General features: G+C 42.7%; 1 protein-coding gene across 1 annotated transcript in view; it reads left to right on the top strand.

Moving 5' to 3' along the window:
• The window catches only part of ANTXR1 (ANTXR cell adhesion molecule 1), a 111,652-nt gene that overhangs the window by 11,228 nt on the left and 77,837 nt on the right, over positions 1–22,587 (top strand). Inside the window, exons 4-10 of the mRNA XM_074808201.1 lie at positions 1,760–1,841; positions 3,040–3,073; positions 5,001–5,080; positions 6,826–6,894; positions 8,992–9,072; positions 17,142–17,202; positions 20,659–20,757. Of these exons, the coding sequence (XP_074664302.1) occupies positions 1,760–1,841; positions 3,040–3,073; positions 5,001–5,080; positions 6,826–6,894; positions 8,992–9,072; positions 17,142–17,202; positions 20,659–20,757 (506 nt within the window). The remainder of the gene's footprint in view (positions 1–1,759; positions 1,842–3,039; positions 3,074–5,000; positions 5,081–6,825; positions 6,895–8,991; positions 9,073–17,141; positions 17,203–20,658; positions 20,758–22,587) is intronic.

Raw genomic sequence — 22,587 nt, 5'->3', positions numbered from 1 at the left:
TACCAGAGCAGCTACTATAGAGGAATGAATAGGAAACTGGCCACTTTCCTAAAGACCAGTCCACATACATACCAATCTTGAAAAATGTCATTAAACCCAGCCAGTCTAAGCATCTCTTGCCACTTACTGCAACAATAAGTATAAAGAGAATTAACCATATCTAACTTGGTGCCAGAGGAAAACCTGTTCCCTGCCTCTTTCTGTCTCCCACCCTGTGAGCACACCCCATTGCAAAGATCTCTAGTCTGCTAAAGCTCTAAGCTGGGAGACTTAAGTGTTTCCCATGTGGAAATGTATTTCGTGTTTATCCAGCTGTCCTAGAAATGTTGACTGGGAACAGGATATTGATATGGTATTAGTCTAAAAGCCAGCTGACTGGAGAGCTGCTGGTTTTTATTGGAGGACTGATGAACAAGGTGTGGGCTTCATACTGGTCCTTTCTTAATGGAGTAGTAGCAAAACCTTTTCTACCTTGCCCATGCCTCCATGTGGTGTTTCAGCACCTGGATGTGAAGATTAAGGGTGCTTAGCATCCCTTCTGGAAAAACTGTGCATCTGATGGGCTCAGACTGACGTATTCTAAAGACCTTTGCTGCCTATTTTAAAATTTCAGTGTTCGTGTTTGAAAAATAGAAATGCTCTTGATTTTATATTGAGCTTTGGCTTGGTATGTGCATGTGTAGCTGACTGGAGGAAATACCTGCCCTAGCCCACCTGTGACATACAGCTCCATGCCTAACTAGTTTGGGATATCGCAGGTACAGAATGAGTTCTTGAATGTTTGATAATTCAGCCTATTGCAAAAGCAGATACTCTTTTCTCCCTGTGGGAGTTGCTGCTCTGTAGACTGGATAATGCTGATGCACTGCTGCAATCAGCTCATGAATGTGAGACAGAGTATGTGATGATCACACAAACTGGGTTTTCTCAAGTAGTTAAATGCAGGGACAAAACTGACTTCTGGCATTCAGTCTTGCAATGTCAGTGGGGTCCTGCATGCAGTGACTTAATCTTTTTCCCATGAAGATTGTATAGTTTGCTCAGAGATACACCCCACACATTGCAGGGTTTTATCTTGGTATTAAAGACTTCTGGCCTGTATGTGACTTCCAGAATTTGGTGTCTGTAACTCAGTAGAACGACAAATGGGTGCCCGCCCCATTTAGCCTGCAGTTGATCTGTCACTGCCTGGGATTTCTGAAAAAAATAAAACAGGTACCCTGAATCATAATGAGCTATTGGGAAAGGCTTTAATCTTCAAGTCAGTTTGAACAGGAACTGAAGGTGTAATGTCCAAATAACCTGGAATTGCCAGGGTGGTTTGAGATTCTGTCATTTTTGGTGACCGTTTAATTACATTTGTATAGTCAAGTCAGCAAGTGTAAGTGAGGGAAGTGAGCTGGGTGCAAGTCAGCTGCTCTGCTTCTGCATCAGAGCTTTGACCAGGGTTACACAGGGAATATTTATTTAGGAAGACATGTATGAGTATTGTCCTAGGAGATGCTGCTGTTGTGATGCTTCCCCCAGGCTGTGGGAATACTGGGAGCACATCTGCTCTGTTTTCCACTTCCTTAGGAAGGCACCTACCCAGACTTTCCCTTAGCCTATAACATAGCCTTAGCCTGTGTAAACACTGGGTTAACTCTTCACCCCCCACACCCCCTCTCTCTATCCGGTTCTGCCATGCATGTCTTCACCTGGATATCAGCTCCTGATAAATTTGATCTTGGATCTAACAATGCATCTACATTCATTTCAGGGAGCAGATACGCCAGGGGCTAGAGGAGCTGCAGAAAGTCCTTCCGGGTGGCGACACATACATGCATGAAGGATTTGAAAGGGTAACTAGATTCATGCTATAGTGCCTCTAAACTGTGACTGGGTGCTCCTCGGGAAATGTTAAACAAAGGCATCTGATTAATAATTCTCTGGTAGGTAAGTGGGGCTATTTCCCTTTTATGCGATAGGTTACCTGAAGCCTATGCCTTCAGTGCTGGAGCTGGTACAAGGGAGCTGCAAACCTTACTACTTATCTTTGGTTTTGCCTTCAGCTTTAATGGGGGGAGCTGCCTTTTCAGATTAGGAACAAGGCAGAAGGCTGTAGCGTTGCAATCCCATATGGAACCGTGTTGAAGAAGGGTGGAAAGCTGTCTGGAGTCCTGTACGGGTGCTTGTTAGGGTTGGGTGGGGGCTGAGGCCATGACCCTCGCCTGTTCTCACTGGTGGACAAGTAATGCTGTGCAGAAGTTATGGCCTGCTCTGATCTTCTCCTTCTGTATATTTTACAAGCTCAGGAGTTTCTCTAAACCTGAACTCCTAAACCGCCTCTCACTTCTGTGCTACATGTGCATTTGGGAGGATTGTCAAACTGTCTGCTTATTGAAAATGCATGGGAACACACGGCAAAAATTCAATTGACCTGACAGAGGTGCTGGCTCTTAACTAGGATTCCAGAACCAAATCCCAGAGTTTGGTGACTTAAACTTTGCAGGAGAAGTCCAAAAAACCAAAGTTAAATTCAGAACAGAAATGAAATTCATAAGCCAAATATGTCAGGGTTGCCCACTTTTAAATTTTGAATTGATGCACACTGAAGCGTTTGCCCTTCTACCTTGCAGAATATGCATGTGCATAGATCAAGTGGGAGGCAGAAGTGTAAGAATATCTCTGCAATTAGTTTATTTGCAATTAGAGTAGTTGATGTAGAGGTGCTGGGAAATATTTATCAATGGACCTAGGCTGTTTCTCAAGGAGGAAGGTGAATGTTATTTTCAGATAGCAGAATAGTGGGAGACTACAATATTGCCTTAGGGTTGGTTTGACTGAGTTATGCTTTAGATAAGACCTTGAAGTAAAGCAGTCAAAACCATAGGCAAGAAACTGGTTCTATGAAGCAGGTGTGTCTGAAAGCAGAGGTTAAGTGCAGACTGCAAATATAACATCCTCACTGCCATCTTCTCTTTCTTTCTGGTGCATGTGTAGATGCCCACGAAGTATTATTATTCATTTATTGCTAATAATCTTCTGATTTAATTTCAGGCAAGTGAACAGATTTACTATGAAAATGTTCACGGTGAGAGACTTTCTTGATCCATTGAATATTTTTTTCCTCTTTGTTTTTGACTGATTACTAATAGATTTGAAATGCAGCTTCACTGGGGGAAAGGTGGGGGGTGGCTCCTGTTCTTATAGGAACACAATGTTACTCAGGGTAGTTTTTCCTGGAAAAGAAAAAGAACAGGTGGAGCTTTAAGGATCCAGAGCTGGAATGAATGTTTCAGGCCAAAAGTGAGAAGCCAGGCTGACTGAAGGTGCCTACCCTTACCAAAACTGTCTGGTACCTTATCTTGTTCTTTTTGTTTGAGGACTCAGGTAACCATTTCTTCTTCCTTCTGAAACATGAGTGTGTAAGCAGAGGTGCTGTTAGGTTAAAGTGGGGGGTTTTTTTCAATAAGCAATTATTAAATCCAGTAGTAAGTTCAGACAATTGCAAAAATGTTTGTCCTTTCCTTGTAATTAATGTAAAAACTTTCTGCACTGCAAAGCCTGAAGTAGAACTACAAAACATTGCTTCTTGGAAACCAAAAGATAGGCGACCGGGCGTTTGAGTACAAAGCCGGTCCTAATGGTTTTGCAGGGCCACTCATGAATAAAATGAAGTAGTGACTAAGTCTGCACAGCTTTGGGACTCACCTGTAAAATATGGCTGCAGCAGAATGGAATAGATAACTAGAACAATTTGATTTGGGACTGATAATGCTTTTCCATGCTGGCATACATACTGCAGTAAACAGGTTGCCACCATATGCAAGAAGCAGTGGGCAACTGGGTCCTCAAGTCTGAATGTTGGCCTGTGTATTTTGTCTTTATTAGTCCTGTGTGTTTGTCCTTGCTCCACTGAAAGGAGTGTTTATACCACCTGCAGTAGGTCCAAAGGCTCCTGCAGTACTCAGTGGAGAGAAAGGCATCTCTAGAGGTCATTTGGGCTCCTAAAGTTGTACAAGAAGTGCTCGCTTTTCTCCATTTCCTACAGAAAGAGCCTAGGCACTTGAGTCAGGCATCTGCAACATGAATGACCCTGCATGTTGCTTATTGTTCGTCAAGCACTCGACTTTCTTGTTGCATCATTACCATGTTATTTAAAATCGGGATTTCTAAGTGGCACCAAGAAAATTAGTCATTGGATCTCTGTTCTGCAGTAATTGACATTGCTTATTTGGATTTTTGTCTCTTCAGCAACAGCTTGTTAAAGGCACAGCTACTCGTAATGGCAGGAAACTGCCCTAGATAGCTGAAGAAATTTAAAGGTTGATAATTTACACACCTTGACATAATTAGCCTTTATCTTGCCATACCATTGGTTGTGCAAGATGTACCTACAGAGCTCCTGCAGATCTGTAGCAAGTCTATTGTCAGAAATATGAGTTAATCCTACTTGGCCACTCCTGAAAATGAATACAAACTTGTAAAACCCAAGCTGTAATCAGTACAAGGGGAAGACTGCAAGGTTAAACTATGCGGCTGAAATATGTTACATAGGAAGGTTGAACATTTTAGGCCGTTTTTCTACCATATCTGCTTAAATCCCAATTGAGCTTTTTATTACAAGCTGAAAAAAATCTCTGGATTTCTTGAATTGACAGCATTAATAAAATCAGGAAAAAACTAGGAATGCTTTGCATTGGTTTTTTGATGGCTGCAGTCTAATCTACTGGTCTGAAATATTGTAATAGTTATGAGGGGCTGTCAATTAAAAATCATTGGCACATCAAAGGAGTGTGGTATAAAACTGGTATTGAAGGCAGGTGCCCGAGTGGAAAAAATGTGCAGAAATTCATGTCTGCTGAAAACTGGTTGACTGAAGGGAGGTAAGGACATGGGCTTACTCCATTGTTTCTGGTCCTTTTAAGTGTGCTAACAGGTCACTAGCAGGGTGTTTTCTAGACTAGTTTAACAAATACAACTCAAAAACAAGCGACTAAAGAAGTTTGTGTATTTAGGTTACAGAACTGCAAGTGTCATCATTGCATTGACAGATGGAGAACTCCATGAAGACCTATTTTTCTACTCTGAGAGGGAGGTAAGTGTCTTACACCTTTTTAGCCAGAGAGACAGTGAAATGTCTGGGCTTGCTGCTTTGAAGGCAAAAGATAGGGAAAACCTTTTTTCCCTAGTAACAAAACTTCCCTTTGCTCTTTAGACATGAATCTTAAGGATAAACATTAACAGCAGCAATGCTTCTGACTCATCAAAACTGAGAGAGTTCATAGGAGAGGAGGGAGGTTTAAATTTGCAGTTTAAAAAAAAAAAAAAAATAACCCAGAGGATGGAATGGTTCCCAGCTGAAAAGTTTCAGTATTTACTGGATTGTTCTGGGAAATACCTGATTCTTTTCAGTTTGCTTTTTGTGGAAGAAGAAAATTCAAAGACCGCAGAAAGAGGATGACTGTTGTTGCTGTAATTTTCTGTCACATCAGAAAGCCTTTTGGATGATCAAATCCAAAATTTCCACAAATGTTTCCAAGATTCAACCATGTATTCTCAACACCCTCATTAAATTACCGTATTGTACAAAATGGTAGATAAACAGTAGGTTGAGCACTTGAAAGCTTTTGTTGTAGAGTGTTCCTTTTGATAGTCATCTCTGAAGAGATGAACCAATTTTCACTTGTCAGTCAAATTAAGATGACCTAAACTTGGAAGATGCTATTGTTACATGAATTTGCTATGGGCAGAATTTTTCCTCTCAATCTGTCCAAAGTGCAGCTTTAAATCCAATAACAACAAAAAGAATGGTTTTGTAGAATAAACCCAATATTGCTACAGCACAAACAAATGTCAGGACTCTAGAATTTCCCTCCTTACTGTTCATCTCCTTTTCTTCCCTTCTGAAATCAAAAATCCACAAAAAAACCAAGTTTATTTTTAGAGGTGAATGAACAAGTTGAGAGGTCAGAAGTGTTATATTTGTTTTGGTTTGGGGAGGAACAGTTAGTGAGCTAATAGAATGGAGATCCTGAACTCAGCTCTTACACTGTGAGTTGCTTCATTTGTTTGGGTTTGTTTCTCGGTGTAAAACTGGAATGATGTTTTTCTTGTAAAGCACTTTGCTATCTAACAACTGGAACTACTGCAGTCTTCTGATGTAATCTGACTTGATACCATCTTTTCTGGGAATGGGTCTTTGGTCAGGTGTTCCTGTTCTAATGAAATATGATTAAATGACTTAATTCATACTTAGGCAGGCAAGAGCATTTAGAACAGTTGCTTTTTGAATAGTAAATGCAGCTTCATCTGCATGTCAATGAAACAGCCTGGCAAAATGGAACTGGGGATGTTATCCATTTATTAGTTTGAGATGCTGTGTAAACAGTGGGAGTGATACAGTTTTGTACCAGATGGAATGAAATGTCTCTTCACCTACAGATGTCACGAGTCCTGGCACACGTCTGAAATAGAAAATATCAAAACATTTTAGGTTACTATTATACTGGGATGTGTCCTAAATGCTGAAAAGAAAATGGATTTAGTTGGTCTTACACCTGTTGGACAGACTAATGTTAGGAAGTTGGAGTAGCTAGGAAGGTGAGCTAATTAGGTTTTAAAAAACCATCAGATACCTCAGGTTTTGTTTTACTAAGCAGATAGCTACTCTAGTAGCACATAAAATGTGTTTTTGCAGAATCAGAGAGGAAAGCTTTTAAAGCTGTTTTTGACAAGCTAGACTAAAGCTTTAGAGAAAGACTAAATTTATGATTAAGACCTTTCAGAAACCTGTATACCACCATATCTGCGTCCATCTCACCCTACCTTTCCTTGTTCCAGGCTAATCGGTCACGTGACCTGGGAGCAACAGTATATTGTGTTGGTGTGAAAGACTTCAATGAGACCCAGGTAAATGAGGCGCTCTGTTCAACATGTACCTTTGCCAAGTACCTCGGTAAACAAGAGGCACATGCTCCTGAATCACTTTGTCAGGACTTCTCAAGTGATCTTCCTCTCCTTCTGCTGACTGTTTGACAGTCTAAAGTGACTGCCTGAAGTGTCTTGGTCTGGGTGTTGGGTTTAAGCCCCTTTTTCTGTCTAAATCACTGTATGCAGGGAATGGTCCCTCTGCATGCCATGATGACTCTTGCTAATGGTGGAGAAAAGCAGAGAAAGGGACACATGAAGAACAGCAAATCAGTCTGGCTTAAGTTGTAGGCAGAAGAAGGTTCTGGGGACTTCTTTTTCCCATAAAATTGAGGTATTGCCATATAACACTTCGGTTTCAGTCCAGCTATTATTTCACGGGAAAACTATGCTGTAAAAAGCAAACAGCTTCATTAGTGACACTAATGTTTTACAGTGTTTTCCCATTTGATAGTCTGACTTCTAAATTTATCGTGTTACTATGTCCATGAATTACATTTCACACCAAGTGCAACGGTTGACATATTTTTGTAACATGAGCGAACCACTTGTACAGCCCCTATGTGGAGCGCTGAAATACTTAGCGAATAGAGCTTTTCCAGGTTTTCAGCTTTCTAACAAAGCTTCAAACTGATTCAAAAGGAGTAAAAAAATACTTGGTTTAGAACAATCTCCTTTGAATCAAAATCAGAGATTAGTGTAACCTATAGAGTAAGTCAGAAAAAGCAAGGAAGGAATAAAAATGGCAAAGAGACTAGATCTAAAGTAGTAGACCTCAGACAGCTGCTACTTGAAGTAGTTTAGATGCTGAAGAAATTAACTGGAATTAGATGACTCTGAAGTCCCAGAATGCACTGGGAGGAGGACTGTGGGGAATGATCTGAGGAAGCTGTAAACATCCTGGTTGACAGAAGCTGCTGTATCCTGGCCAACAAGCAGTAAGCTGCTTTACTGCCCTTCTCGGAGCAGGCAGAGGAAAGTTGCCTGGAGTATTTCTCTGGATGCAAACCAGGAGGTTGGCAGTTTGGTGTTTTGCTGGAGAAGAGGGAGTTCTGAGTGACATGAGCTGGAAAGGTGGAGCCAGTGGGGTTTAGGGAGGAATGTGTGGCTAGTCTGCTGCCTCCAATTTGCAGTGCTACAGGAAACGCCAGAGAGGCCTGCTGGGTTGATGTTACCTCTGCCATGGGAGAGAATTACTATAACAAACGTTGGCCTTGCAGCAGTAAAACTTGATTCTGCTCCAGCAGATGCATGGAGAGCTCATTACTTCTGAATTGGGCTTATATTTTTGCCTTAACCCTTAGCATGCTATTGACAAGTGAACCTGCATGTAGCTCTTTACCAGTGATGTCCTGGTTCCCCTTACCTTAGCACCGCCTCATGAATGGCCCTCTTCCTTGCCATGTAGGCTTCTAAATGCCCTTCTGCTCTCTTTTTTCCCCCCTCTTGGAAAATATGTCCTGTTACAGCTCCCTGCTTTTTTCTTCTTGGCTCTCTAATGGTTGAGCCTAGGAGAAATAGCCAAATCTCTGTCCTTGACAGCAAAGGTGAATCAGGCCTATATCTCCAGATGGGGCGTGATTTGCATTAGTCTTCTCTATATGTGAAAATACTGATTAATTTTGATTACTTCCCTGGTTTAAATGATGTGCTGAAGTGTTTTGCTGCATTAGTGGCCTGTCATGTTGATGCTGTGGCCTATTTTGGTTGGGGACTTACTGTGCTGGGTGATTTACCAGCTGATTTACCCAGCACAGTAGATGTGGGAGGCAGTTTTTGCAATAAAGATCATTAGGCTCTGGGCATCGGTGAAAGCCACGTTCTGTCTTGTCTTCAAAGTTAAGGGAAGCCATTTCTGATTCCCGGTATAGAGCTTTCTAAAATCAATCAGGCTAAACAGATAAACTTTTCAATGCTTGACAGACTAGAATGCACTAGCAATCCGTACAGAGTACTTGAAGTGTTTGGGTTTTTTCACTTGCAAGTGGATGAGTCTGGAGAAGTCTTAATTTGCTGCCTGCTGGCTAATTTATGTCATTCTTTGCATTTCTGTTTTATTTACTTTTACCGCTCTGTCAGCTGGCTAGAATTGCCGACAGCAAAGATCATGTCTTTCCAGTGAATGATGGTTTTGAAGCCCTTCAGGGGATCATAGACTCTGTAAGTATTTTTAATCATGTGTTCGCATGTGTGTGTGTTTGTTTGTGATAGCTTGCACAGTTGAAGGTTTAGTTTTCCTGTATTCACAAGGACTTGCTGACTGCTAATAAATCACTGAAACATTTGATCCAAAGAAACTGATCTCTGTACTAATATTGCTACTTCAAGGTAGAGTTTATCAACAGGTCACAATACAGGAAGCTTTGAGCCCAAATATTATCTTTGTATGTCTCCCTCCTTGATGGGAAGTAACTGACTGAATGGTCTAGGCACATGGTGACAGTTTATAAAATGGCTGCCACAGGCTGGGACAGCAGAGATGTGTTAGAGATGTTCTGTATGAAGGATTAGGGCACTCTTTGACCTCCGCCTTTCTGCTTGATTACCATCCTTTCTGTCCTGATGGATGTGCTGCACTGCTCACCTGTTTGGAATGGGGGAAGGGATCCTGCTCTGTATGCCAAAATCCCCAAAACTCAGCTTTCTACATTCAGCCTCCTGACAAATGGTCTATACTTTTTTCCCCTCCAGACCTAGGTTTCCCGATTCAGATTGATGAGTTCCTGGCATTTCCTCTAAGGGCTGGGTGCAGCATATAAGAGCCGGCCTGTTCTTGAGTGGCTGGGATAAGAGCTAGCAGTTCAGCTGACAGAGGGAGGGGCATAGATTGGTTCCTTTCCCATGTCTTGCCTACAAATCGTGCAAATGGCTCCATGGTCTTTACTGGCAAATAAGGACGTCTCATGAGGATCCCTATTTCTAGCTCTAAAACTGTGAGCGGCTTAATATTGTCTCACCTAGGACCAATGCTTCCCTTGACTGAGCAGGAAAGGCAATATATGAGAGGATGTGTGTGCCATTTTCCTTGTAAGTGCGAAATGTGCCAAGCGTTCACTAGGAAGCACTATGTTTTCAGATAGCTTTCAGTATTCTTCTGTTCCCTTTGCTCAGTCATATCCCATAACTGTTCTAATTAGATTGATTCCCATGGCTACAAAGAAGAATGGGAAAGCCTTTTAGGGACATGTGTTTTGTTCATTTTTGTATAGGCTTTTTAGCTGATAAAACACAGATGAAATACACAACTTGAAGCTAGGGAGCGTAGGTTCACCAGGGGTGTCTCAGATTTCTGTGTTTCCAGTGGTTACACACTATTCTGACCATGTAGTACCAAGCAAAACTGTTCCCTCAGCGCAGGCTCAATTTTCCCTGGTGCTCTCGTGTGTAGATTGAATACAGCCCCTTGCTTATTGGTTTTCCTGGCACTGTCCAAGTGTGGGACTACTGCCTCAATTCTCTTGGACAGTCAGGTGTTGCAGGTCATTTAAGAAAGCAACAAAACAACAAAACTCCCTAGTTTGCTTCTCAGCCCTGCATTCCCTTTGCAGCTGTTTTTAATTAATTCCAGCAGCAGTTTTGACTCCCTTTCCAGTTACACTGAACAGAATGGGAAGACTTCAGCCTCCAGGAACCTAGTCAAGAACTGCTTCAGCTGACTGGTGCAAGATTTACCAGCCCTGGGAAGGAGGGTCACAAGGAGGTGTAATTGTACAGTAATGAATCTGTGACCTGATCACTTGCATTTGAGTGGAGTGATTGCAGTGGGTTGAGTAGAAACAAGATGTGTGAAAGAAATGGCAAGAAAGACATTAATTGCTCTGTAGAATAAGAAGAATCTGTAGATGCCTGTTCTAGATGGAAAATAAGCTCCTCCAATACTTCTTTTCTTGTCCTTGCAAAGTACCTCCATCTTTGATCAAACAAACAAAGCATTTGAGTTCACAGGAAAGCATTTTAATGTTGAAAGGGCCATGAGATTTGGAACCTTCTTTCAATTCTCCTGTAAGAGTTGGTGTAACAAAGATGCTCAGCCATGGGTAGAGGGCATTAGTTAGGTTACTAGCTGCTGGTTGATATAACAGGGGAAGGAAAGATAAAATTATGAGCCTAGGGAAGATTAGTGCTTGAAATCAATCTAGAGATGTGAAGACTTGGGTTTGTTCTGGTCTGCAGTGATTTGGTGTGAACTGCCCTGGATTCCTGCTGAGGCAGCCTGACTCTTCCCTCCTTCCCTTGTCTTGTGTTGGGTTCTCTGAGGGAGCTTCAGGAAGCCTCATGGAACAGTTGTGACGTATAAGAAAAGAAGTAGTATGAACTACTTTGTGGGACTGTCTCCCATCTGTATAAATTGTGCAAATGATTCATCCTTTTAAGTTTAATTTCCTGTGTGCTCCTTTTAGATCATTTTGCAATGGTGTCCACCTACCCTCAGTATTTTTCAGGTCTTGCCTCAGCTCCTGGAATTTATATGGCAGTTCAATGTACTCCTTCACCCCAAGAAATTTTAGCTTGGAAATATACTGTCTCTGAATACTTCTGTTACACGAATGTTTTCTGGGACAAACTTCAATGCTGAATCTGTGTAGCAAGGTAACTTGTGAGAACTTGATGTGAGTTTCTAATACCTACAGAGGGTGTAAACAAGGGTGGGGAGCCTGGGAGGAATACAGAGAAATTGTCTGAGCAGCCAGGGATCAGGTTAGGAAGGCCAAATCCCTGAGAGAATTAAATCAGGCTGAGGGCATCAAGGGCAAGAAGAAAAGGTTCTATAGGTACATCTGTGATAAAAGGAAGACTACGGAAAATGTAGGCCCTCTCTGGAAGGAAACAGGAGGTGTGGTTACCTGGGATATGGAGAAGGCTGAGGTACTCAATGACTTTTTGCCTCAGTCTTTACCAGCAAGGGCTCCAGCTGCTCGCACCGTCCAAGTCACAGAAGGCAAAGGTGGGTTCTGGGAGAATGAAGAACCACCCACTGTAGGAGAAGATCAGGTTCAAGACCATCTAAAGAACCTGGATGTGCACAAGTCCATGGGACCTGATGAGGTGCATCTGCAAATCCTGAGGGAACTGGTGGATGAAGTGGCTCAGCCACTATCCATCATGTTTGAGAAGTCGTAGCAGTCCGGTGAAGTTCTTATTGACTGGAAAAGGGGAAACATAACCCCCATTTTTAAAAAGGGGGAAAAAGGAAGACCTGGAAAACTACAGATCAGTCAGTCTCACCTCTGTGCCGAGCAAGATCATGGAACGGATCCTCCTGGAAACTCTGTTGGGGCACATGGAAGTGCTTGGTGACAGCCAACATGGCTTCACTAAGGGCAAATTGTGCCTGACGATTTTGATGGCTTTCTATGACAGGATTACATCATCTACCTGGACTTGTGCAAAGCATTTGACACTGTCCCATAGGACATCCCTGTCTCTAAATTGGAGAGACATGGGATTTGATGGATGGACCACTTGGTGGTCGCACTCAAAGAATTGCAGTCAGCGGCTCGATGCCCAAGTGTTGAGCAGTGACGAGTGGTGTCCTCAGGGGCTGGGGTTGGGACCGGGGCTGTTTAACATCTTTGTCGGGGACATGGACAGTGGGATCGAGGCACCCTCAGCAACTTCACTGACAACACCAAGCTGTGTGGTGCGGCCAACACGCTGGAGGGAAGGATCCATCCAGAGGGACCTGGACAGGCTGGAGAGGTGGGACGTGCAAACCTTGTGAAGTTCAGCAAGGCCAAGTGCAATGTCCTGCCCATGCGTCGGGACAATCCCAAGCACAAACACAGGCTGGGTGATGAGTGGATTGAGAGAAGCCCCAAGGAGAAGGACTTGGGGGTGTTAGTGGATGCAAAACTGACTGTGAGTCAACAACGTGCGCTCACAGCCCAGAAAGCCAACAGTGCCCTGGGCAAGTGTGGCCAGCAGGTTGAGGGAGGAGATTCTCCCCCTCTGTTCTGCTCTCATCAGACCCCCCTGAAGTGCTGGGTCCAGCTCTGGGGGCACCAACATCAGAAGGACACGGACCCGCTCAAGCAGGGCCAGAGGAGGCCACGGAGATGCTCGGGGGGCTGGAGCACCCCCCTGTGAGGACAGGCTGAGAGAGTTGGGGGGGTTCAGCTGGAGAAGAGAAGGCTCCGGGGAGACCTTAGAGTGGCCTCCCAGGACTTAAAGGGGCTACAGAAAAGGGGGGAGGGACTCTTGATCAGGGGGGTAGGGATAGGATGAGGGGTAACGGGTTTAAACTGGAAGAGGGGAGATTTAGATGAGATCTAAGGAAGAAATTCTTCCCTGTGAGGGTGGGGAGGCCCTGGCACAGGTTGCCCAGAGAAGCTGTGACTGCCCCCTCCCTTGAAGGGTTCAAGGCCAGGTTGGACGGGGCTTTGGGCAACCTGGGCTAGTGGAAGGTGTCCCTGCCTGTGGCAGAGGGGTGGGACTGGATGGGCTTTAAGGTCCCTTCCAACCCAAACCACTCTGTGATTCTGCGAAACGTGGTGATGCTTTTACGTACTCATCCAGAGCTCACTGTTCAAATTTCACTTGCAAATAGATAAACTGTATATTCCCTAGTGCAGGGAGAGACACTGAGACCCCATGAATGGGGGAGGGATGAGAGGATGAAGGTTACTTCCTTTGCTAGACACATCCTGAATGTGGAAAACCTGTAATGTACACGAAATTTCTAAGTCAGCTGTCTGCCATACTGCGAACATGTAGCCTGAGTTTACGTGTATGCTGCCCAGGGGCAACAGGCTGGGCTCTTTAAGGAATGGAGCTCCAGAGGGCAGTTCAGAGCAGGAGCTTCACATAGATATTCTGAATCTGCCTTCTGTCAGAGCCTGGCTTTCTGCAGAGGCCAAAGAGAAAGTCAACAGCTCAAGCCTCCTGGCTTGGGTAGCAGGCTTACCCATCTAAAGCAGACGATATGAACCCCCAGTCTCAACCGTTAGAGTGTTTCTTTTTACTTTTAGTGGTGTATGCTCATGCTTTCTACTTCTTTCTTCCCCCAAATGCATCTTTTAAAAGGACTTAAATATATTTCTTTTACTTAGCTCATGCAGATATTATTGAACAGGAAACACTTCATGAATAAATTACTGTTTTACAATTGGCAACAGACTTTGTTATTTAGTAATTCAACAGGGCTTGATAATGAGTACCTAGCCTCAGACTGTAGGTCATTCACACTAACACTGATTAGGCAGTAACCTTCTATTAAACTTCAGCATTCTATTTGCTAATTAGAATTCCCTAATTTGGTGAAAAAAAATTATAAGAAATTTGCAGCTGCTGTGGTGAAGTAATCTGTCTGAATGCTTGTGGACCAGAATACCAAATGGAAGCTTCCAGCAGCTGCAGAATTTCACTCCCCTTCTTCTCTTTATTTCTAAAAGGGCCCAGGTGACCTGCAGGGCCTCGCCTGGCTCTTGGCCTTTAGTGCCAAGCAAAAAAGCTGGCAATTTAGCCTGGCAAAAAGCTAAATTAGTCCCAGGTAGTGCTAAATTCAGTTCTGTCCTGTTAGAGATAAGGATGTGTTGCATTTTTTCATTTGGCATGTCAACATATATATTAGCAAGAGATCTTCCCAGGAGCTTGTGTGAAGCTCGAGCATAATTGGAGCCCCATAGAGTACAACAGGAGACTGATCTGGGAATCTGAGCTTGGTCATTAAGTGTGTGCTGTTAAAGACAATGGGATGCTTCCTCACCAAGCATGAGCACGTGCTTCAAATACTTTTCTGCATGGATGCCAAGGCAAGCTGGCTTGAGGCAGGCAGTTAGTTACCAAGTAAACCAGAACTGTTGTGGTTCTCCCTGTGAAAATAAGGCTGTGGAGTCAGTTCTGCCATGTACGCTCTTGGAGAGGTTTACAGGCACTCAGCTGGGAGATTGCATCACCACTCTTGCATGTTATTTTGCTTTCCTGGGGAGCCAGTCTGCAGTGAATGAAGTGCACCTACAGCCCACACAAGTCTGTGCATTCCTCGGGGAAATAAAAGAACAGATTTGATGAAATCTTCTACAATGAATATGTTGAAGTCCTTTTTGAATGTATTTTTATAATGAGGAAGGGACATAAAGGAATTATTTTGCAGTAGTTACTGCTGCCTGATTTTCACTTTGTTAGGGTGGGTACTTGGAGCATTGGAGACATTATTATTCTAAATCAAAATAAATATTGCAGTTGGCACTGTAAAAAGCCATTAAGGCCAGCTTTTTATAGTCATGTAAATGGATTGGACTGGAAGGGAGCTCTGCATCATCTAATTGAGACACCTGCTATTCCACACCCCCCCTGTCTGACTTGGCTTACAGCATGAATGTTTGCAAATGACTGAACAGAAGTCATGAATTTCAATCTTAATCATGTAATGTTTTACTTGATTTTTAAAAAAATGCAAGCACTGATTGTGTTTTTCATGCATTTGTTCTCCAACCCTACTTGTTCTCCAGCCTACTTCTATTTCACTTCATTGTTGAAAGGAAATGAGGAGAAGAATATTTAAATGTGTTTAAAATAGAAGAATATTTAATATTTAAATGTTTGGAGATACTGAGAGAGAGGGGAACAGAATCTAAGGGGGAATTGGGAAAAATGCAAAAAGATTCTCTTCTTAAAGGAGACATTTTTCAGTGGAAAGAAAAAATACTTGGAAAGACGTCAACTCTTAGTTTTGCTCATTAGCCTGGGCAGTCACTTTGGGAGAAAAATGTTGTATCTTCAGAGAAGCAGAACCTGGAATGAGTAAAGGGCAGGTAGCAGAGGACTGCTGGGGGATGGATGGATGGATGGATGGATGGATACAGATAGATACTTTGGAAGAGTGTTCTTTTACAGTACTCTCTATTTTTTGTGTATTTTCCTTATTCTGTCTTTCTAATTCTCCTAGTGCTTCTCAGTTCTGTTCTCAACTGTTGCCTTTCTTTTTTTTTTTCCACTTGACAGTTCCTGTATAACCTTGTTCCTGCAAATCTTCTTTCTCCTCACTTGTCAGGCTGCCAGCAGCTCAGACGGTCCTGGTTCCTTCAGTCCCTTGGTACTCTTTCAGTCTCTACCAGCCCTACTTCTGAGTAACTCAAACTTTTGTTTAAAGGTTTTAAAAAAAAATCATGGCTCTGTACCTTTTGCAATTAGGTATTTGAGGCAGAGAGCCATGATTTTGGAGAAAAAAAAGATTATCTTTTTCTTACAGAATTTATTGTATTGGTTGCTGTTCTTTCCTTACAGATGTTTCAATTTAAAGTTGGGAAAATAATTTTCATGTTGGATTTGAGTCATGATGCTTGGCTGACATTTACTTGCCTCTTGGAGCTGACCTAAATTTTGATCAGTTACCTCGTCTAGGGGCTGCTCAGCCCAGTGCTGAACACCCACAGCTCTCGGTCACTGCTGCTGGTCTCACAGGGGCTCACGGGCACTGTCACAAGTTTGCTGACTGTGTGTAGTGAAGAATTTGAATTGGTCTTCAGAGACGGGGAAAGGCTGCTTCATGCAAATAACTACTTGAGCAGTTTTAGCACTATATGGGAATAAACAGTATCCAACTCTAGCATGGTCCTCGTGCCTTGCACGCAGTCTGCCAAGCCTGACGCTGAAGCGTTTGTGTAAATCACTGTCTACACGTAAAGTGGTTAAAGGCAGTGCCAACCCTTACAAAAGCATACTGCTGAATTTAAATTTGGTTTAAGAACAATACATCTTGATTTGAAATCACAGTGCAACTTTGAGGATGCTCTTGTAGATCAGATTAAAAACTTAAGAACTTGGAACCCCTATGCTGGGACTTGAGAAGTGCCTATATAGATATTCTTAGGATGCATGCAGAGATAAACAGCTTAGCTTAAACTTGCTACGTTTTATTTGGAGTTTTGGGCTCCAGAATAATTTTGGAGAGAGAGGTGTTCCTGCCTCGCTTAACCCTTCAGAGCACACCTGAGTTGTTACAGATCAGAGTCTGCACGACAACTTGTACCAGGGGCAAAGGCAGGTTTGTGCTGAGATATTGGAGAGCGCCGGCACTCGTTGCAATCGCTGGCTGTGGCAGAGCAGTGACACCTGCCTGGTTGGCTTGGAGTGAAAAGCCAAGATAGCATAATTGTGACATGAATGCAAAGTGCAATGTTGAGTTAAGCATTTACATGAGAACAAGTGCACTCTCTCATGCTTTCAGATTTGTGTTTCTATAGAAACCAGTCTGAGATACTTCATGATATTTTTCTTCTGTCTTTTAGATTTTGAAGAAATCCTGTATAGAAATTCTGGCAGCAGAGCCTTCCAGTATATGTGCAGGGGGTAAGTATAAATTGAGGCCCTAGTTGTTCATGTTGCCTAAAATACATCTTCCTGTCCATCGCTAACTGCTGGAGAGTACAAAAGGAACTAATTAACTGGACCTATTTTTTTTTGGTTTTTTGGTGAGTTTCTTTTCATCTTACAGTAGCTTGCTTATTTCCCATTTCTGCCAAATGATGTCAAATGGGATTTTCTTACAGAAAAGGCTTGAATTTGACAATTTTGCCTGTTTTTCAGTCAAACCAGTCTATCTTACTAAGACTGTGCCAAACTTAAAGTACCAAATCAGAAAATAAGACTTTGTGATTAGATTTAGAGTTTTGCAAATTCATCATCTTGGAGGACTGTTGAGGGAAGTGCTGCTTAAGAAACTAGCAAGAAAGATGCACTTTGATCTAAAGGCTTCTAATATTCTTTGAACATTTCTGAGGCATTTAGGGTTGATATAGTGACTAAGCACTAGAATTTAAGCATCATTCAGCTGACTTGTGTGACTCGTACTGTCCCCTCTTTGTGTGCTTGTTCTAATATGATTGTGGTGTGTACACTGTGGCTTTAAAGTCCTGGCAAGCACTTCTCTGTTCAGCAGAACCCAGCCTTTTTCAAAGAAAGCTTGAGAACCATTTTAGCCTCTTCCATCCACTTCCTGTGAATTCTTCAGCAACTCATTAAGTAGAGAGGTTGGGAACAGAGCTGAAGTTTGTAGAGAAGGATGAGTCCCTCATAAGTTCTGCATCTTCGTTTTTCTTAAATCAGTAGTCCACATAACAAAGCCAATTATCATTTCTTGTTTGTTTTCACTTCCAAAGCAGCTGCTTTAATCATCCTTCCGGTGTCTCCTGTTACTGGAGCAACTGCCTGTATACATAAACATGTACAGGTAGTCATAGTTTCCTAGCAGGTGCAGGACACCAGGCTAAATGCCCAATAAGTACCAGGCAGCAGTTTTGCATTCTGTGCCTGCCATTACAGTAGTTTTGTTTTTTTGAAGCCAGGATGGCATAATTGACATGAATTAGAGTACTTAGCCAAAATGAGAAATATATGACTGGCATTTAAATAGTTTCTCTGTTAAAAAACCAGGGCTCTGTCTACCTTAACATGGTAGATGATAGTTGTCTTGACAGTGTCTGATATAGTGCAGGGATGTTCCATAAATGGAAAGGAAATGAAGTTGTGTGAATATTCAGACCCACTTTACACACTTACAGATTTTAAAATATATATATATTTACATACTTATACAAGTGCTAAACAGTGATGCTTATGTAACGTCATAAGCCAGAAAATTACTTATAACCACCATTTATAACCATCTTTAACACCTTCTAATGTACTTGCCAGTTGCTTATACACCTCATCACTCCCATTCATTGTGTCTTAATGAGGACGTAGGGGTAATGCACAGCTGTACCCCTCAGAACAAGCTGAGAGGCAATGTAGAGGGGTTTTATACAAACTGTTCACGTTGGAATTTGGCCAGTACCTCACAAGAGGAGCAATGCTAACCTTGAAAAATGACAACAGTTATTTAGACTCTCAAATCAAGGCCTCATCTCCAACTTTGGGCAAATACTCCATTGCACTCAAACTGCAGCTGATTCCATCACTTAGGACTTTGAGACTACTGAAAATGCCATTGAATATGAGCTTATGTGCATTAGTGTCTTTTTGAAATAAATTTTTGCAGTTATAGCTCTGATACTACGTGTTGTCTTGTTTCTCTGCATGTCCTTGAAGAGTGTAGCAGTTTTTGCTTTTTTTTTTTTTTTTTTTTTTTTTGGAAGGAGAGAACATGAGGGCTCTGTGTGACCTGAGACCACTCTTGCACTGCAGGCTGGTCCCAGACACTTGAGTAATGAATTTCAGCAGCAACGCATCAGTCTAAAATGCCAGTTTCTTGATGATTTGGTCTTGCACCAGTACAGACATGCATACTGTATCTGTTCATTTCAGCCTCAAGCAGAGGCAGGATCCTGACATCATTGATATGCTGTTCTTTGACTGTACTTGAACTCTCATTCCCCAGCAGTTGAGACTTCTGTGATTTCTCTTAAGTATTCATCAGCCCCCGCACTCCAGAACAGAGCTCTTCTCCCCCGTTCTTCCCAAATGCTCTCGGACAACACATAATGGGCTTGCAAGGCAGCTTCCCTGGCTAGATGTGGTGGGATGATTTGCAACTTGGCTGTAAATGAGTGGGACCTGGAAGAGAGCCCAGATTCCAGAGCAAATCTGCTTTTTTTGACAAGTACAGTGTGTGAGTCCTTAAGGGAGATGAAAGAAGATGGGGACTGTAAAGTGCAAGGCGAAAACTTTGAATCTGTGAAAACTAGGTTCCTTGTTGCTCCTGGGAATTTAAAAACCAGGGTGGTGTTTCTGATGCACTGTGATTACTCCTGCATTGTCTTGGATGGTGAAACCTTTTCTGTTCAAACCACATTCACCAGTGGAACATCAGTGGGGATTATCCGAGTGCCTCTCCTAGACAGTAACAGGAATTGTGGGGGCTGTTTCCTTCGCCATGGGGACCTGCAGAGTTTGAGTTCCTATGTCTGCTGCCAGGGCTTTTCTGTGACTATGGCCCTGTTTCAAAATCTGAGTCTGAAAACGGTGCTTTCCTTGCAAGGCAATCTTAATGCTGGTGGCTGCAGGAAGTTCGCAAACCTTTCCCAGTACTAGGTTCAACTAAGACTTGTGAGGATGTGATCTCATTGCTCAGTCCTGCTTGTTCCAAAAAGGACTGCTCAGTTTAGTGCCCAGGTGTTGGTGACTGTCCTCGATGCTTTCTGCTTGCGCTGCAGCTTGTGGTGACTTTGTACAGTTGATCTGGAAGAATAGCAAAGAGTAAGACTTAGAGAAATGCCTCCAGACTCTGAGATCAGAGCCTTTGTCCAGAGACTAGAAAGCTGGTAGGTTGATGAAATCTGCTGTCATTGTATGGAAATGAGTCCAGCCAGGGGCTTGTGGTCATTGTAGGGGCTGGTAGGGCAGGACGTGACAAAACTCATGGCGCTGGTACAATTTTGCAGTTACCTAGGAAAGTAGCACTATAACTTCTCCAAGTTATCTGTCACTGGAAGGTTTTTTCTTTCCATGGAAAGTTACTCCTGCCTTTCTTCACCCAAAACTTTCTGCCATTTAAAATGGCAACCTGGGGAGGGGAAAGCTCAGTGCCTCTGAAAGCTTAATGTTTTCACTGCAGGTCAGTTAAAATGTCTCTTATGTATTGTTTTCTGTTTCTAAAAACTCAAGTTGAAATTGGGTGGGAAGAGAGTGGAAGTTCAATTTTTAACAATTTTTAAGCTTAAAAATTTAAATTGAACTTTAAAAAAATGTGAAACTGCAAATTTTCGCTCAAGAGGTCAAGTGAAAACTTTCAACACAGGTGCCTTGTCCAAATGACCGTGCCTTGTCTCGCTACATTTCAATAACCTACCGTTTCTTTTGCTACAGAGTCGTTTCAGGTTGTCGTGAGAGGAAATGGATTTCGACACGCCCGTAATGTTGACAGAGTGCTCTGCAGTTTCAGGATCAATGACACAGTTACTCTCAGTAAGCTGTTTTGATCACTTTTTTTCTTTCTCCTGACTCTGCACTGGCAAGCATTTGCTTGCAAAACATTTTGGATCTTCAAGTATGTTGAGTATGCAGGTAATAATTATGGGATGAGGAGCTATTACATTTGCAGAATATTTTTTTTTTTTTTTAAGAGGAAAATTGCTGGTCGTTATTGTATGCTGCAACTTTGTCAGCAAGTATGCAAAGAGATAAGCTTGAGCAATGGTGGGGACAAGATATAGAAGACAAACTTGCCTGTAAAAAAGTATCTGTACGTGTCTTGCTGGGTTATGTATGTAGTGAGATCAGGTCTGTTTCTTTCTTCACCTATATTTTGTGGTACTTAGCAGGCCTGGTCATGCAGCTTAAACACTGGGGTTGGAAGCTGTATTGGAGCAGTGCCTAAGGCATTGCGGCGCTTCTGTGGACGCAGCTGGGAAAGATGTTTCCTCTACGGAGTTCACCAAGGAGAAGAACCGAAGTACGAGAAGCAAATTAGACCCCGAGTGTCTGGTCTTTTTGTGAAGTGCACTGAGAGCCCTTGAGCTGGAAGAACTAATGATCCCATTGTTCTCATCTGGCATGCCTGCAAACCCACATAGGAAACCAGATAGTATAACTCATAGCTAATACCACCAGTGACAGTAGAATTCATCTTTTCTAACATGGATTCTATTCCAAAGCTGCCTGATCATTTTGGAGGGGGTTCTGACCCTTTTAAGTATAAAATAAATGCATGAATTAGTTTCTTACACGTGGAAGTCTAATGGCTCGATGTTGGACTTGCTTGGGCTGGGAGCATCTGTGTAATTTGCTCTTTGGAGCAGGGGAACAGTTTGCGAGGGCTGTTTGCCTTGTGAGAAATGCCACTGAGCATTCAGGGCAGGTACAGGACAGTGAGTGGAACTTGTCCTGAACGGCTTTTGTACTGGTATGCTGGCCTCCTTTGTAGCAGGCAGGTTCTGGAATTGCCAACTCTTGTGTCAGTTAACAGAAAGCTTGGCTGGCTGTGGTTCATGTTTGCTTAATTCAGGTATGGTGAATGTTGGGGATGTGAAGAGCAGAAGCTGGAGAGCTAAGGAGCAGGTGGCATTGGAGGGAGGAGTAGGGAAGGAGAGGGATCTGAATAAAAGCACTGGAGTGGGAGCGATATGGTCAATCAACTGTTTTGGAGGCACCTTCATGCAGCCCAGAGATAAGTGCTGCAGATGTGCGAACAAGTGAGAGGTGGCTTTCAGAAAAAGAACAGCAGAGGCAGCCACAGATTCATGCTTTTCCTTTCAAGCCCCATAAAATTGGACCCAAACCTGACATGTGGCCAGAACTCCTTAAATCTGGATCATGGCTGCATTTAGGTGTTGAACCATGTTTGGTTTCTCCCCAGAGTTCAGATCCAAAGTTTTGTTTGGATCATATGTGTTATAGTGTCTCCTGTAGTTCTCTAGAGCTGGGCAGGAAACCTTCCTTCTCTCTCCACTGAGAAGGTTCCAGTGGAAATGAAATCGCTGTTGAAATATTTAGAAGTTTTCCTTTCATCAGAAGTCTGAAGCCATGTGGTGCAAACCCAAAAGTCTTTGTGTTTGCTGGAAGCTGACAGTTTGTAGCATTCTTAGTTTGCGTGTCTGCTGCTTTTTTCAGTTAAAATGTGAATATCCCATATTAAACATCTAATTTGGGTGAAAACTTCCACTTTGCAGAGAGGCTACTTTCAGTTCAAGAGAAATGTTAGTGGAGGATTTTTCAAGCAGTCATATTTTATGCTCAGAAGTGCATGGACATGTATAATAGAAGTTATAGGGGTTACAAGACCACCACTCAGCATGA

This window comes from Strix aluco, chromosome 28, assembly GCF_031877795.1.
Source record: "Strix aluco isolate bStrAlu1 chromosome 28, bStrAlu1.hap1, whole genome shotgun sequence".
NCBI lineage: Eukaryota > Metazoa > Chordata > Aves > Strigiformes > Strigidae > Strix > Strix aluco.
Note: the sequence above shows the minus strand (reverse complement) of the source record. Positions and strands in the feature narration are given on the sequence as shown.